Below are 15975 nucleotides of genomic sequence, written 5' to 3'. Positions count from 1 at the left end.
TTGCATCATGTCAAACAGTTGACGCGTTACTTTGACCTAATTTGGCAGCGTGCACGGCCGAGAAAGGCCAATGGGCTGGCTCATCATCACACAAATTTAATTATGTCGAAGTGTTTCTGCTCTGCCGGCTCGTCTTGCACCGACTGGCTGGACGTGCCTGGAACCCATGGCTCTGGCAAGCATGGCAAGGCGCTCCTCAGCCTCTCTTCACACGAGGCGACGGTCAAGTATCCGTCGCAGTCTCGAGGGCTGTCGTACGTACGAAGACGAGCTTCTTTCGGAATCAGGCAACATGGTCCGGCTGCCACACTCGCCACTTCTGCTGTCTGTGACGAGCGAAGAGCCCATCCGGTCACCTGAAAAGCCGAGTCCGATATGCATTCAGGCAGATGAGGAGAAGCAGTTCCTGCTACAGGCCAGGTCAGCCAGCGAGGACTGGTACGATGAGTCGGCGCCCAAGACTGTTCACTGGATCCGCAAATACGAGCGAAGGCTGGCGGTGGCAGCTTTGTTCATGCTTGTTCTGGCAGCCGGCCTTGTCGCTCTCGTCGTCATCGTCGTCACGCAAGCTCGCGCACCTCGCTATACGCGAGATCTGTCGTACGAGGTTGAGATCAACGCAGACTATAGTGCACACCTCGAAGATTACCTCGAGCCAGCCAGTCGCGATGTTACCTGGCTCAACGATACAATCGCGAGCACTGGCATTCACTCGCTCCCGATGATCTCGAGTCGTCGCTTTCCTGCAGACACGCCCGCGCCGAGCGACATTGCTTTCGCCTTTTCGGCCAGATTCGACAGCACAGACGACTGGCTGCCTAATTGGCACACATTGCTAGCCGCCAATCCTGGCTCAAGCTGCACCATCCTGATCAGAGGAATCAGCAAGAGCGAGCCAGGCACAAACATACCAGACGTATCTCAAGAGCAGATTGACGACTTCCTCACGCAGGTCAACGAAAACAGGGTCGACTGCAAAATAACCTACACGACGCACCGAGACGCGCGCAAAGACTATGCAATGGTACCATTAGTAGCACAGGAGTATCACAGAAATCTCACCGGCCGATCGCCAAACTATGTCATCATGGCAGACGAGCAAGTTGCTGCCGATGTTGAAGTAGCCTCGGGCTGACTGGTCCTGCAGTGACACTCTCTTTGTCGATATGCGAGATTATAGGCGCATGCTGAGCAATTACGACCCTTCGCTGCCCTACTTCATTGGCTCCATGTCTGACACCAAGAAGCGGAGGGAGGAAGAAGGCTCATTTGCGTACGGCGGTGCGAGCATGATCCTCACTGCAGCTATGCTGGATGCGATGCAGTCAACCCATGCCGACTGCCTCGATAAGCTTTCGCAAGATGAATACGGAGGAGGCGACGTGTTCCTCGAGCTCTGCGCGAGCCAGGCAGAAGGCATCAAGCCCTACAAAGGTTCGCACCAGGTCGAAGATATGGCAGGCCTGTTCACCTTCCAGATCGGCTTGCATCAGTGCGACTACACAGGCAATGGCGATGGCTTCTTCCAGTCTGGCAGACGCTTTCTCACGCTCCATCATTTCCTGTCAAAGACGTACATCAAGCCGTTTCCGAAATTCATCTCGCGCAGGACTGCCATGCAGAACATCGTCTTGGCTGCCCAGCGACTCGGCGGTCAGAACTTGTTCAAACGGCATGTTTTTGACCAAGGCAGACAGCTCTGGGTGCCTGGCCACTCGATCACTCGCTATTCGCGCGCTATCCCCCGAACGGATCTTGCCTCGATGGAAGCTACCGTCAATGAAGTTCGCTTCGTCGGTCCAACCCGACCTGCCATTGCAGAAGGTCTGGACGAAGCAGCAGAGGACAATACAAAGGAAACTTTTTACCTGTCCCTCGCGAGCATTGTCGCTCCATCCTCTACTCTACTCGAGTATACCGCACGGGACAACTCCACGATTACCGTACTCATCCATCACGAAGCCTGAACCGTCGCATTATCGTCTATTTTGGTTGTTGTATCGTTGCAGTCCCGCGTGTCAATTAATGGGAATTAACGCGGGCAGCCTCTTTCGTCCGATAACAATCGAAGATGTATAGTCGAGAATCGCAGCAGTATACCACGGTCAGCGGCGCTGTCCCGGCCCTTCCACTCAGGCTCGCCTCTCTTCCCAGCCTTGCTAGCAAAACCAGAGTCGTGACATTAGTCGGACTCGTCGGGGTAGCGAGTCTGCTGCTAGCCAACCATGAAAGGGTCTCTCCCGAGAACATCAAGCACTTCTGGACACAGCACACGACATCGGATAGCTGCAATCCCTATGCAGAATATGGCGTCGTCCACATCTCGGCCGACACGCCTGCTCAGAATTACTATGCGCCCATAAACGAGACTAGCTGCCCTCGCAGTCGACTGCTGGACGAAGCAGTTGCTGCATCTGATCTGGCAGTCACTACAGGTCAGAGCAGCGTGAGCGGGAGTACGCTACCGTGGCTGCATGACCGTACTGTTGCGCTCTTTGGCGATAGTCACGAACGGTTTCATCTCATCGACTTTTGCAGGTTCTTTGGTCGAATGGGCAAGGTCGAGCTCATCGTTCCGTCCCATCCGCTGTCGCCGCCAGCGTACACTTCCAGCAACGAGCCACCGAATGAGAATGAGGATCTGAGCGCGAGCAGACCTTATGTCTGTCATGTGCAGTCGTTCAATCTCACGCTCGTCAATCTACACATGTTCGGTGTAGCATCGTTCCAAGAGTTCAAGGATCAAGATGTCGGCTCGTTCTTCCGTGACCGCCATTACTATCCGCCCAGTGAGCCTGATCGGCTATGCCGTGGAAGTCGTCTCACGATCTTGCTCAGTGGTGACAGAAGACAAACTGAATGAGGTGTTCTTGCCGCTACTTGCCAACATTGGTAGACCCATCGATCTGATCGAGTTCAGCACTGGCTACTGGGATCTGCTCCACAAGTCCCGTTTGGAAGACACTCTGGATGCCACGCGACGAACACACGCCGAGAACCTGCCTCTGTCCTATATTGACTGGTACGACAGCGGCCTGAGACGTCTCTTGCTGGCAGTGGCTCAAGCTTTTCCCGACCGTAGCGTGCCTATCTTATTCAGGCACTTGCATCAGGTCCAGCAGCGACACGACACGCCCACCAATCGCGTCGCAGCATTTGGCGCAGTTGGCAAGAAAGTCGTCCACGATCTCAATACAAACGACACAATCCCACACGTGCTCAAAGGCAGGCTGAGGGATGACAACTGGGGTCCTCTCCTGCTCGGGCAAGAGGTAAATCTGACGAGAGACATCCCCTTGGATATGCTCATGCCACTCGCAGGATCATATAGCCGACACGATGCATTACAGAGGCTATGCGAATTATATCTGGGCAGACATCATCTTGTTCGAGCTACGAAGGGCAGTGACCGGTCAAGGTGCATAGCTGCCGCAGTTCTTGTTGTTCATTTTCATTTGCATAGGGCACGCGAGGCATTTCGTTTGACGCGACAAGCAGAGGTTGCCGATCTTCTTCATCCGACGAAGTGTGACCCGTTTTGCGGTGCTCTAATCTACGTTTCCCTCCCTAGCTATCCCTCCATATGCTTCGTCTACGGTCACCGTATCGAATGAAAACAATCTGTGGCCATAAACGGTTCTTGATGAGTCAGCCCTGACTGAGGTTTGCGCACGGTCCGGCTAGCACTGCCTGATGGACGATTTTCTGGACTTTCGGTTGGAAACAGGCGTGAAGTCGTAGAACGATCAGCGATGACCGATAGCGCGTCCATCGAGTATCGAAGGCATTGTTCGGCGCGGACAGCATGCGTCATAGCGGTATTGACAGATCAGCGGTAAAACCGCGTCATGCGCAGAGGAAGGAGGCAGTCAAGGAGTGTTGAGCTTGCATGCTCGATCAGTGTGGAACGTTAGCGTGTTTGCGTCCGCGGGATCGCAGGTGCACGGAGTGCATGCAAAGTGCAAGGCCATGAGCTTTCTTCTGTCACGCGCCGAGATCCAAGCAAATACGGGCAAGAAGCGATGCATCGGTGATGACGGCAGCATCAAGAAGCATCTGATCAGCAGACAGAGATCGTGTAGTGCGGAGCGGGCTGGACAAGCCTCGCGGAGGAGCTAGTGAAACTCCTGAAGCCAACATAAAGCCTGTCAGTAACGTTCGTTACAGCTCTCAGCCTTGTTGCATACGAGCAAGCACCGTCAGGAGCACTGCGAGAGGGAAAGCGGGGTCTGCGTTGCTCGTCGTCAGCACAATCCTGGCGTTCGAGTATCGCGGTGCTGCCCGGGAGGCTACGCACAGTCGGAGGAGTTTGACCTTCAAGTCGTCTACGTCAGCACTTTGCTGCTCAAAGCTTTCAGCCACCCTCGCTCTGCATCTGCAAACACTCGCGGACCCAAACGCAAGATCACTCGCTCGTCCTGGCTTGTCCGTCAGTCACGTGAGGCGCGACTACAAAAGTCGCGGTGGTGCGAATTTCCTCGTTGGTCCGTTCGGCTTGCTCTCGAGAGTAAAGCGTCGGATTTGGAGAGAGTACTGCGTCGCACCTGTGTGCTTAGCGTGCTCTGAGAGAGTACGACGGTCATCATGATCGCTCTGCTCGCTCTTCTCGTCCTTGCGTGCTCTTGCACGCTGTCTTGCTTCGAGTACGTTTCGACATCCGGCTTGGTAGAGTCTATCGTGAGTCCAGCCTACCCTTCCCATGACCCTCAGAGGCTCATCTCGTCGCAACGCAGTCTGTCAAGTCGGTCATTGTCGCTCGGCTCATTCCCGCACGATCTGGCTGGTCGTCTGCTCCTGTCAGTCTACCGTTTCCTACACTGCCCATGTTTACCCTTGCTGACTCGTGTCCTGCTGCTAGATCATTCTTGATCACGCCACCACACCTTCATTCGACACGCTGACATGTCTTGCACTTGTAAGTTGATCGCTCTATCATCGTCCATGCCTTGTCTCATGTCTGCTCGCACAGCGCCCGTTGGCCTCGCTCGTGCCCGCCATCGATCATCACAGCCTACAAGATCTTCACTCTGCCCTGCCAGTCTCGCAACTCCATGATGCCGTATTATTCGGCCATCTCGGGACTGTGCACCGCAGCTCTGTCGACATCGATGTTGCCCCTTCACCTCCACCTGCACCTGCCATGCACCTGCCAAGCTTGCCTACACCGACCTCTGCCCCCAAGGTCACCGCCGTGCATTATACAGGCGCCAGCAAGCCTACGACAGACCAAGCCTCTCCCTCTATGGCATCTCGTCAAATGGCTCGCGGGCTCATCCGTCTCTTCGTCACCACGCTAGTCGAGTTCGCCAGACTGCCATGCCGCATCATCCTTACTATCAGCTGGCATGTCATGGTCATTCTCAGAGCGTCCATCTGGCCACAAGGCCTCGCAGTGGCTTCAAAGCAGTTGCTGGCTGTTGAGATTACTCCGGCACCTTCTGCTAGCCTGTCGTCACGCTCTGCTCCGCATCTGCAGACCTTGCTCTGCTGTCTCGTCGCCGCCTTCCTGGCGGGCTGTCTCTCCTTCCAGCCTTATTGGCGCTCGATGATCCTATCGAGTATCTACGACAGCTTAGGTCTGCGCGTCGATCATGGCGCACAGATCAACGACGAGGCGAGCCTGACGACCCTGCAAGACGAAGACGACGGACATCGGGCGGATTTGCAAGACATGTCAATTCCCTCGGCGACTTCTCGCCGCAAGCGCAGAGCAAAGCAAAGCAAGAGTCAGTGCCTCTCTGGACATCTACCCTCCCTTGCTGACTTCGCCCTTGCAGAAATCGTCGTATACGATCGCAGCGCCCAAGGCAGAGAACTCTCGATGTCTGAAGCGCTCGACCTGTTCCTCCTTGCCTGGGAAGAGTCCTGGCGAAGATTCGATCTCGACAATCCCCAGGAGGAGGAGGAGGACGACGACGTTCTGCCGAGAAGCAAGAGCATCCTGCCTTAAGCAGGGTGCGTGACCGACGGGGTAGACTAACGGGTCGAACAGGAGCAGGATGTGTTGGGAAGCATGCGTCTGGCGACTGTCTGGCGATGACTGGCAGCAAGGCGATGCCCAACGCTATTGTCGACATAGCTGGATCGTCTTCGGCGCGAGGAAGTTCGCAATCTTTCATTTTTCTTTTGAGCGTCCGAGACTAGGTTCGCTTGCGCACTCACCGCTTTTCTTGAAGCTGATTCTGCTATGCAGCCATCTTGGGCGTTCCCCCGGTACTCCTGGAGAGTCTGGGTTGTAGCTTTGTCATCATCATCTTGTCTGTAGCCAAGAACCAAAAGTCACAAAAAATCATTCATATATACAACCTATAAGTGACCCCAGACAAGCCAAAGCAAACTCATCATACTCGAGGCCACTTCGTCCTCAAGTTCGCATATCTTGCAAAAAAATCTCCCGATCTGACAAAGTCAGTAATTGCGCACACTTTGTCAACTGCGCGATGTCTGCCCATACGCATCGTTCAACATCAAAGCACGCCAACCTGGCCTGCTAGCCTATACAACTCTCGCTTGCTCAGCTTACATATTTCCGGCACACATACTTGCCACCAGCAATCTGTCAGCTTGCACGCAATGCGGCAAAGCGACACAATCTGCCAGCCTGACATATGCAATCTTCGCTTTTGCGTCATCGGCACCATTACTTGCCTGCCGCCATTATACGCTCAAGTCAATAAAAGCAGCACCACAATGTCGCTCGAGCCGGTCTCGCGACCTCACTGCTCTCCTGCTCCTAGTCACTATACTGCTTCGCGCTGTCGCACAAGGGAGGAATGGCACCTCTATCAGCCTGGTCACTCTGCAATAGCCCCTCGGGCCTGCCGCATCCGTATTGCAGCAAGCGCACAGCAGAGATCGTTACCTATCGCGCCCGAGCTATACACAATGCCGACTGCTCTTCACGAGCCTCGTGTCAGCCTTCAGCGGGTCGATCGAAATCAGAGTATATATCTGTCCCGCCCAAGATCCTGGCGCATACTTTGCCATTGTGACGGCTTCCATCAAGCTTTGCACGAGCTACTCCTTGGTACGTTACACGATGATCTCTGCGTAGCTAAGCTGACAGCCTTGCTCAGTTGATCTTAGCTCGCGGCATATTTCTTTGGCTCACTACCGCTCGCTCGTGCCGCCGCCCAATCTCCGCAGTCTCGAGATGTCGCTCAACCGTGTCGCTCATTCAGTCATGCTCGATTAACCGAATCGGCCTTTGCCAAGTCGCACCGCTCGCTGCGATGGCTTGCTAGGTCTCCCTCCCGCAGGCCGTCCTGATGCGTTTGGACAGGTTCAGACGGCAGCATTGGCATTGATCATAAGGCAGCAGGCTCGGGCAGCGATACTTCCACACCGCGCCAAGACGTCAAGTTGCAAGAGTGAGAGCGCAGATATCTCCTCCCCTTTCCCCCTTCCGCGAGTCTACTGCAGCTCAACGCGTTATGCTAGATAAGTCAATCGCTCTTCTCACACATATCAAAGATGCTGACTATTCCATCGTTGCAGTTATACTGTCAATCCCGTCGGCTTCGGCCGGGTCTGGGTCTTGGACACTCCTCGACTTCTTACTCTCAGCCTCGTTCATACCTCGTGGAAGTATCGCATAAGTCCCGGTAAGAACCTTGCCCGCTATAAGATCTGCCTCTGCTCGCTCGAAGGACTTGCTCTATCCTCTGATGGAGAACCATGGGACGGAGATCGACACTTGTCTATCCAAGCACAGTACCGCGAGGGCAGCAAAGGTCGTCATCACTTCCGAGCATCAGGCCAGACACTTTGCGACATCGACATCATCAGGCGCAAACAACAGGCGGCACGAGCGTGCAAACTCGAGCCCATCACATCAATCGTTCCCAGCTTGCGGGAGGGTAAGCTGCATTGCTCTCAGTCTTTGCCTTTACTGATCTCGTCTCCTGCAGGATTCCTCCCGAAATCTCGACCTCACTAGGTCGGCAACGACGCCAGAGCGTCATCTGCTCGGCGTCACCTCATCTTTAGTCAGCCAGCACATTGGCTGGCTCAATCCGAACTCGTCCGCGTCGTCACATATGGCGACCTCGGACCAAACCGTCTCGACTGGCGGTCTCGCTCTCGCGGGCCGCATCAGCTGTCACCCGAGCAAGCATCAACGCTCTGCTCTTGATTCGTCGCACAATTACGCGACTTGCACCGGCCGTCATTGCCGCCTTACGGCAAGACGGCCAACGCGAGCGCCAGGTTGCCTCGACTTGGCGCAGCGTCTGCCTCATTCGGCACACTCGCAGGCTGCAATCGCTCCTGCAGTCTGCCACCAACCCACTCGAGCTGACGACATTATGTCAGCTCGGGTCCTTTGATAGGCACCTTCGCCTCACCGGTCTGCAGTCGGCCACAATCTGGTCGACCACTATGCCTTGCCCACTACCAGGCAAGGCAACCAAGCTACTCTGCGCGAGCCATCATCCGGCTTGGCGCTCGTCATTCGGGTCTGTCGGCTGTGCCTTCAGACCCACCTCACTCGTGCGCGGTACCTCAGGGCGCTGGTGCGTCCTGTATACCACACCGCGCACACTATACTGTGCCTGTCAGTCCAGTCTGCCAGTGCAGAGTGGCTCTCTGCGCTGGGGCTGGCAGGCTTGAACCTCACTCGCGCCCTGTCAACACGCTGTCAATCGTCACCTTTCAAGATCGCCTAAGCTCAGCCCAAAGGCAGCGCATGCATGCTCTCACAGCCTCGCTCACTGTTTACTCGGTATGTCTCCCCTGAAGTTCTTGTTCATGGCGCTTGCTGCGCTACGCTCTGCGAGAGAATGCCTTCGGGCATTAGGGTTTCATAGCTTGTGTTTGTATGATCACTTGTCTGGGCTTGGATCACGACACTTGTATGTATGAGTACCTCTGTATCCTAGTTGTAATGCATTTTCACGTTATAATTATGCGTCCCACTTTGCCCACAACTCTCTTCCTCGCTTGAATTGCCTCGAATACCATCACAGCGCAGCACGGCCTATGTAAGATCGCATGTGCTGAACTGCGAGCTTATGTGCCCGTGAGGTGTTGCTGCCGTCTTCGACAAGCATATCAGAAGCTTGATCGAATGCAACGCAGGCTGCACGGGGCACACTATGCGTGTTGAGCATCGATCATTTCCTGTTGGCTCGGACAATCGACTCGACGCGATCGAAGACCTGGCCAAGGGGAGCGTACCTGCACCCTCGATCAAGCAACGACTGTATGAAGGGCTGCTGGCGTTGTATCTACGTGTCCTGAGGCCTGACGCCGGTGCCTAAGTCTTTACAAAGATGCGGCATCAATCAGCTGCTGAAGATCTACGAGACTGCGAGCGGGTGGCACGCGTTGGCCATTGATTCTGTTACCGAGAGAAGATGAGCGGCAATGAGTGTAAGACAAAGCCGTGAGAGGCATGCGATGCTGCCAGGCAAGTTGGCGTCGGCAAGTCGCGATCAACTTTTTTTGACAGTTCGTCGTCTTTTGACATCTCACATTTTGCCTGAACGGGCTTTGCGGCAAGATGGTGGACGCAGGCAAGGCGCTCAAGAAGGCGTCACGCAAGCCGCGAGAGAAGGATGACTTCATGCAAGAAGGAGCGCTGCCGTCCACGTCCTTCAACACGACAAAGATCCAGGATGCGTTCAGGAACCCCTCGGGCTCCTCGTCGGCAATCCCAGAGGCTCACAAGCTCGTTGCGCCTCATATCGAATCTTTCAACGAGCTCTTCATCTCGCCCGATCTTGGGGGCGTCAGCTTGCTCGACATGGCCGTCGCAGACGTTGCAACAAAGACGATTTTTGATGGCGACAGACGTGACAAGGGCAAAGCAGTCGACAGAGGCTACCATCCTCTGCTGGGCAATCGTCTAGACTGTCCGTTATGCTGCTTGATCTGCTGTCACAATCTGATGTGCTGCTCACCGCGACACAGTGTCCATCTCTGGCTTCACCGTTGCGAGTCCTATGCAGCCACAGTCCTCATTCATGCAGGACAATCCGCGCTACTACCCTGCAGACGTACACAGTCACTATATCGCTTTCGTCTTGAGCTGACCCGGTGTATAGGCACGAGAGCGCATGGAGACTTACGCTGGCGAAATGAGTTGCAAGCTGATTTGGGCTGTCAACGGCGAGCCAGTGCACTCGGAGCTGAAGAAGCTTGGCATGTTGCCCATCATGGTCAGAGTACGTTTGTAGATTGCTTCCTGGGCGGCGCATGGCTCACACAAAGCCCAGTCGGAGCGTTGCCATCTCAAGGGTATGGCGCCCGCCGCGCTCGTCAAGCACCGCGAAGAAGCAGAGGAACTCGGCGGCTATTTCATCATCAACGGCAATGAGAAGATCATTCGGTTTCTCATTGTCCCTCGGCGAAACCACGTCATTGCGCTGAACCGACCTTCATTTGGCAATAGAGGCAAGCTCTACACAGCCTATGGCGTACAGATACGATCAGTCCGACCAGATCAATCGGGTCTTACGTCTACGCTGCACTATCTCAAGAACGGCTGCCTGCACTTGCGCTTCAGTTGGCGCAAGAACGAATACATGATTCCGCTCATGATGATCTTGAAAGCGCTCCTCGACGATGAAGCCTCCGATAAGAACATCTATGCTGGCATCATGCAAAACGACTTTGCGAATACATACTACTCCGATCGAGCAGAGCTCCTGCTGCGAACATTCAAAGACTATGGTCTACGAAGTGGACGACAATGCAGAGCGTATCTTGGCAAGTCCTTCCGAATCGTACTCGGCTGTCCAGAGGACTGGTCGAATGAACGCGTTGGTCGTTTCCTCCTCGAAAGGATTGTGCTCGTTCATCTCGACGAGCCAGCAGACAAGTTTCGGATGCTACTTTTCATGGTCAGAAAGCTTTACGCCCTGGTCGCTGGCGATTGCTGCGCAGATAACCCAGATTCGCCCCAGCATCAAGAGATACTGATGCCTGGCTTCTTGTATGCTACCATCATCAAAGAAAAGCTGTCCGAGTACCTCGATGCGATCGCGACCCAATTCCGCATCGACATGCGGAGACAAGCCGTTGGCGCAACCTTTGAGGACACCAAATGGGTCAGGTCGATCTTCGCCAAAGTTTCGCCCAACATTGGTACAAAAATCTCGACATTCCTAGCTACCGGCAATCTCGTCAGCAGCTCGGGACTCGATCTCCAGCAAGCGAGCGGCTTTACCATCGTCGCGGAGAAGCTCAATTTCTTACGATTCATCAGTCACTTTAGATGTGTGCACAGAGGCGCTTTCTTTGCCGAGCTAAAGACGACAACCGTGCGAAAGCTCTTGCCAGAAGCCTGGGGCTTCTTGTGCCCTGTTCATACGCCCGATGGAAGCCCTTGTGGCCTACTCAACCACTTTGCTCACAAATGTCTGCTCGTGTCTTCTGCAGCCAAGACAGACCATCTGGCCGGCTTGCTGTCTAGCATGGGAATGACTCAGCCTTTCGAGCGTCGTATCAGTGGAAAGACCAATGTGTGCGTCCAATTAGACGGCCGCATCATTGGTTGGGCAACGCCAGATACGTGCGAGAGGATAGCGATCGCATTGCGCCGATTCAAGACTGAAGGACGACACAAAGTGCCTCGCGACCTCGAAGTTGGCCTCGTACCTCCCTCGTCCGGCGGACAGTATCCTGGTCTATTTCTCTTCTCGACCCGAGCACGCATGATGCGACCAGTGCGACTGCTTGCGAACGGACAGGAAGAGCATATCGGTCCCTTTGAGCAAGTCTATCTCAATATTGCCTGCACGGCGGATGAAATAGAAGCTGGCGTACATAGCCATGTCGAGTTCGCTGCGACCAATGTGCTCTCTGTCCTTGCGAATCTGACGCCTTTCTCAGACTACAATCAGAGTCCGCGTAATATGTACCAGGTCAGGCGGCCGGCTGAGTCTGCTGCGCAATTGCTCATACTACCCTATATTTCAGTGTCAGATGGGCAAGCAGACGATGGGCACGCCCTCGACCGCTTTAACGCACAGAACGGACAATAAGCTGTATCGCATTCAGACTGGCCAGACACCGATCGTCAGGCCGGCGCTGCATGACACCTACGGCTTCGACGGCTATCCTAACGGCTTCAATGCAGTCGTGGCTGTCATTTCATACACTGGCTACGACATGGAAGATGCAATGATCATCAACAAGTCAGCCTACGAGCGTGGCTTTGGCCATGGCTCGGTCTACAAGTCGCACACCCTAGAGCTTGCGTCTGCCAAGGGCGCAGAGGGTAGCGCGCCAAATCGAGGGCAGAACCTGATCTTCGGCTTTGGTGCGGATGTGCCGGCTTCGCATACAGCGCGACAACGTCTCGATGGTCGAGGCATACCTCATCCCGGCATGCTTGTCAGGCGGGGCGACATCTACGCCGCGTATTACAATACAACCACAAAGCGAACGCACTACGACAAGTATGAGAGTGACGAAGAAGCTTACATTGACACTGTCAGGCTCATCGCTGGCAATATAGCCTCGAATGAGGGCAAGCTCATCAAGCTACATCTTATGCTTCGTATCGTTCGTCGGCCAGAAATCGGCGACAAGTTCTCTTCTCGACATGGCCAGAAAGGCGTCTGCTCCCAGCGCTTCCCTGCGATCGACTTGCCATTCAGCGAATCTGGAATGCAGCCAGACGTTATCATCAATCCTCACGCTTTCCCCAGTCGGATGACTATCGGCATGCTCATTGAGAGTCTTGCTGGCAAAGCCGGTGCATTGCATGGTTTTGCGCAGGACGCTACTCCGTTCTGCTATTCCGAAGATGACACGCCTCAAGCGTATTTCGGCGAGCAGCTCAAGGCAGCCGGCTACAATTACCACGGCAACGAGCCCATGTATTCTGGCATCACCGGCGAAGAGTTCAAGGCGGACATCTACCTCGGTATGGTCTATTACCAACGCCTGCGTCACATGGTCAGCGACAAGTACCAAGTGCGGACTACCGGTCCCGTTGACAAGGTCACGCGTCAGCCGGTCAAAGGTCGAAAGAAAGGCGGTGGCATCCGATTCGGAGAGATGGAGCGCGATGCCTTACTCGCCCATGGCACATCATTCTTGCTTCAAGATCGTCTGATGAACTGCTCAGACTATTCGACTGCATGGGTCTGCCGGACGTGTGGTAGCTTGATCTCACTTGGGTATGATGATCAATCGTACGGAACGGAAGTCGGATTGTCCGGCGACCTGCACGAATCCGGTCCGAATGGACAATATTGCCGCGTTTGTCGCGCAGAAGAGATCAAGCAGAAGAACGCTTGGCTTGACGAGCAGCCTAAATTGCCGCTCGTCCAGCACCGCGTGACTGCGATCGGCAAAGGCAAAGTAGTCGAGCGCAGGGGACAGATGGACCTCATCGCTGTGCCTTTCGTATTTCGCTATCTCTGTGCAGAGCTTGCTGCGATGGGCATCTCGCTCAGTATCGATGTTGCCTAGCCTTTGTAACACGATGCACTTGGTATGCGACAACAAGCAAGATGACCTGGATTTCTATCTGCGAGAAAGTACATGCATCAGAGATGCAAGGCTGTCGAGAGTATGACCGGATGATGATCGGACAGAGCTTCTAGCTTCATTAGGTCGCTGAGGGTCGTGTAATTTATGCAGGTCAACGTGCCGCGCAACGACTGCGCGGCTTGCTTGGGTGGCAGAGACGTAGAGCCGCCGCGGTGACGTGCAATCTCTCGCCACCAGCCTCCTGGCAAACTATTTGTTCGTGCCCTGCTACGAGCAATTGGCTCAGCGGGCTCGTACTTCTCTGGGTCTGGGACGATTGACGGCGCATCGATACTGTGAGCTCGACGAGGCTGGCGATCGGCTTGAAAAGTAGGCGTGCTTGATTTGAAAGCGAGCAAAGTGCTCAAACGCAGCTTTGTGGAAGGCGAGAAAGGCTGACGTGTCATCATCGATCTATAGAGTATCCGATCTGTCCACGACTGCACACGCTGCTTATCTGACGAGTCAAAGCAGGCCTGTTGTTTAACTTCAGGTGCTAGGCGAGGATTGTCAGTCACGAGATCGCCTGTGGATTTAGGTCTGCGCGGCAGCTCCGGTCGTGTTTCGGGCGGCGTTGCACCCGGTAGAGCAGCGGATGCAGGCCGAGCACCGATGATCGGCGGCGTCGAATTCTGACGAAGGATCGCCGCCCGCGGCGAGAGATGGACATTGTCGACTGCAGACTGAACATGGTGCTCTGGCTCGTGTTGAACCCCTGTGAGACTGTGCGCCTTTCTGCGCGCCCGACTGTGCTCGAGCTTGAGAAGGTCCCATTTGTAAGACGGCGGAAAGTCGATGGGATGCTCTCGCAGTCCTAGCAAAGGCGTTGCCCTCCGCTTCATCGCACGGTTGAGCTGATCAAAAGTCAATGCCTGTTCGTAGCTTTGCATGGCCATGAGCCCATCGGCGTGCGTACGTGTGAGCTCGAGACGAAAGTTGAGATCGCCCGATAAGAAAGCCACGTCAAATGAGGAAAGGACGTCTTTCGGTCTGCTCGATTTTTCTGGCAGGAGCATGTCAGGTTTCAGGCCTGCTCGAAGCTTGGCGATATCTCGCAGACGCTCCTTGACGTGCTCGGTGTGCGCGGCAAGATGAGCATTGACAAAGACGAGTCTGATGCCCGCTAGTTTGAGCGAGACTGCGCAAGCGCCCTTATTGGGCAGTCTACCGCCAAACTTGCCCAGCGTAATCGTATCGGAGTCTGACCCCTCGACGAGATGTGCGTATGCTCTGAGGACAAAGACGGCAATATAGATTCCGAGCAAGCGCTCTTTGCGAACCAACACGTAATCGTCGTCACGTCTAACGCTGTTGCTTGCGCTATTTGTCGACATACGTCTGCTCTCGTGACGAGTGAGGTGAGAGACGAGTATCTGGGTCCAGCTTGGCTGTCGCCACTCGCTGACGCTGTTCAGTCGACGCTGTGATGCAGGCGGTGATTCTTCTGCGCCGACGACGATGAGATGATAAGGATGACCGTCTGTGAGCGAGAAGCTCGGTGGCTCAGACTGGGACACTTTGGGCAGCTCGCTAGGTGCAATCGTCGAGCTGGCGGAGGAGGGGACAGTCGACTCACTATCGGCGTTGAAGTTTGGCACGCCGAGTAGATCCGTCAGATCACCAGACGGCAAGGATTCATGCATATCTACACATCTGTCAGCGTGGATGGGTGTATACCTTGGTAAGGGCACGCACTCCAGGTGACCAGTCGGATCTTGATAAAGCCTTCCTGCAGTACCCGTACTCTGTTGGCTCCATTTGGCAGCTCATCATTCGTCTGAGCTGAAGGCAGGCTGGTCGCTTCACCTGCCGCCAACCTGCGCCGTAGACGATGCAGGATGCGCTTGCCTGGCGGCCAGCAGGCCATGGCCAGGACAGAGCAGCGTCAGCCGATCGCCGCAGACCAGGTTCAGCGCTCAAGCTAAGGTTTGGACGCGATGATCATCAACGCGATCACGAGATCATCACACGTCAAGCCCTCTAGGCCTCTCGCGTCCTCATGATCACCCGCATGTCTATGACAAGACAATGCAGGAGTTCGTCATAAGCCATACAATCTTTGCCATGTGATGTGAGGTATTCATGCACGCATGAGCAGATCGTCAGCAATACTTGATCAACTGACTGACATTCTCCGAGAAGCAAGACTCCTTTAGACTTGTTGAGCCGAGTCAATCATCGAGACGGCACACTTGCTGAGATTTGACGGACTCGATGTGTGGCTTGTAGACATGGTGCAGCTTGAGTGGTATGTATCTCCTCAGGCTGGGCTCAGATTGCAGCTCGGCCTATGATGTCCACAGGGCCTGCAGAGGCAAGAAGCGGGCGTGTGGCGTGTCATAATTTGGTCTAACACGGACAGCTTGGAGCAAAAGATCGAGATTGCTACTCAAAATGCGCGTGCTCGACTCGAGCGAATGCGCTAGCGTCAAAGCGGGCGGATCTGGTGAAGCGTCTGTGCGTCGACGAGCGCGCTCTCACCGTGGCGTG

At 54.8% G+C, this 15975-nt stretch overlaps 7 protein-coding genes across 7 annotated transcripts; 6 read left to right on the top strand and 1 right to left on the bottom strand.

The window, feature by feature from the left end:
* Positions 1-77: 77 nt before the first annotated feature.
* L969DRAFT_87453 (glycosyltransferase family 31 protein) lies at positions 78-2030 on the top strand. Its single transcript, XM_014712588.1, has 2 exons — positions 78-1098; positions 1148-2030. The coding sequence occupies exons 1-2, from the start codon at positions 167-169 to the stop codon at positions 1965-1967; spliced, it is 1752 nt and encodes a 583-aa protein (XP_014568074.1). The 5' UTR covers positions 78-166; the 3' UTR covers positions 1968-2030.
* A 9-nt stretch (positions 2031-2039) lies between these two features.
* Positions 2040-3494, top strand: L969DRAFT_87452 (uncharacterized protein). Its single transcript, XM_014712587.1, has 3 exons — positions 2040-2789; positions 2839-3272; positions 3322-3494. The coding sequence occupies exons 1-3, from the start codon at positions 2072-2074 to the stop codon at positions 3424-3426; spliced, it is 1257 nt and encodes a 418-aa protein (XP_014568073.1). The 5' UTR covers positions 2040-2071; the 3' UTR covers positions 3427-3494.
* A 1090-nt stretch (positions 3495-4584) lies between these two features.
* On the top strand, positions 4585-5950 carry L969DRAFT_99023 (uncharacterized protein; the record flags this gene model as incomplete). The annotated part of the gene is made up of 4 exons (XM_014712586.1): positions 4585-4677; positions 4734-4796; positions 4859-4915; positions 4970-5950. The coding sequence occupies 4 exons, from the start codon at positions 4585-4587 to the stop codon at positions 5948-5950; spliced, it is 1194 nt and encodes a 397-aa protein (XP_014568072.1).
* A 336-nt stretch (positions 5951-6286) lies between these two features.
* Positions 6287-7431, top strand: L969DRAFT_451567 (uncharacterized protein). Its single transcript, XM_014712585.1, has 2 exons — positions 6287-7027; positions 7077-7431. Exons 1-2 carry the CDS (start codon positions 6574-6576, stop codon positions 7193-7195), a joined length of 573 nt encoding a protein of 190 aa, XP_014568071.1. The 5' UTR covers positions 6287-6573; the 3' UTR covers positions 7196-7431.
* Positions 7432-7667: 236 nt separating this feature from the next.
* L969DRAFT_48638 (uncharacterized protein) lies at positions 7668-8666 on the top strand (the record flags this gene model as incomplete). The annotated part of the gene is made up of 4 exons (XM_014712584.1): positions 7668-7859; positions 7911-8100; positions 8356-8456; positions 8565-8666. 4 exons carry the CDS (start codon positions 7668-7670, stop codon positions 8664-8666), a joined length of 585 nt encoding a protein of 194 aa, XP_014568070.1.
* An 836-nt stretch (positions 8667-9502) lies between these two features.
* Positions 9503-13425, top strand: L969DRAFT_94546 (uncharacterized protein; the record flags this gene model as incomplete). Its single annotated transcript, XM_014712583.1, has 5 exons — positions 9503-9854; positions 9913-9998; positions 10047-10166; positions 10218-11867; positions 11923-13425. The coding sequence occupies 5 exons, from the start codon at positions 9503-9505 to the stop codon at positions 13423-13425; spliced, it is 3711 nt and encodes a 1236-aa protein (XP_014568069.1).
* Positions 13426-13502: 77 nt separating this feature from the next.
* On the bottom strand, positions 13503-15352 carry L969DRAFT_94545 (uncharacterized protein; the record flags this gene model as incomplete). The annotated part of the gene is made up of 2 exons (XM_014712582.1): positions 13503-15130; positions 15181-15352. 2 exons carry the CDS (start codon positions 15350-15352, stop codon positions 13503-13505), a joined length of 1800 nt encoding a protein of 599 aa, XP_014568068.1.
* Between the last annotated feature and the right edge of the window lie 623 nt (positions 15353-15975).

The sequence above is a fragment of the Mixia osmundae genome (genome assembly GCF_000708205.1).
Source record: "Mixia osmundae IAM 14324 unplaced genomic scaffold scaffold_5, whole genome shotgun sequence".
NCBI lineage: Eukaryota > Fungi > Basidiomycota > Mixiomycetes > Mixiales > Mixiaceae > Mixia > Mixia osmundae.
This window is presented reverse-complemented; position numbering and strand designations above follow the sequence as displayed.

Bases quoted from the DNA above. Each gene is read 5' to 3' on its own strand.
- L969DRAFT_451567 (XM_014712585.1), top strand. From the start codon at position 6,574: ATGCGGCAAAGCGACACAATCTGCCAGCCTGACATATGCAATCTTCGC. The intron at 7,028-7,076 runs GTACGTTACACG...AGCCTTGCTCAG, and splicing joins TTTGCACGAGCTACTCCTTG to TTGATCTTAGCTCGCGGCAT.
- L969DRAFT_87453 (XM_014712588.1), top strand. From the start codon at position 167: ATGGCTCTGGCAAGCATGGCAAGGCGCTCCTCAGCCTCTCTTCACACG. The intron at 1,099-1,147 runs GCAAGTTGCTGC...CTGGTCCTGCAG, and splicing joins TATGTCATCATGGCAGACGA to TGACACTCTCTTTGTCGATA.
- L969DRAFT_87452 (XM_014712587.1), top strand. From the start codon at position 2,072: ATGTATAGTCGAGAATCGCAGCAGTATACCACGGTCAGCGGCGCTGTC. The intron at 2,790-2,838 runs GTGAGCCTGATC...GATCTTGCTCAG, and splicing joins CCGCCATTACTATCCGCCCA to TGGTGACAGAAGACAAACTG. The intron at 3,273-3,321 runs GTAAATCTGACG...TGCCACTCGCAG, and splicing joins CTCTCCTGCTCGGGCAAGAG to GATCATATAGCCGACACGAT.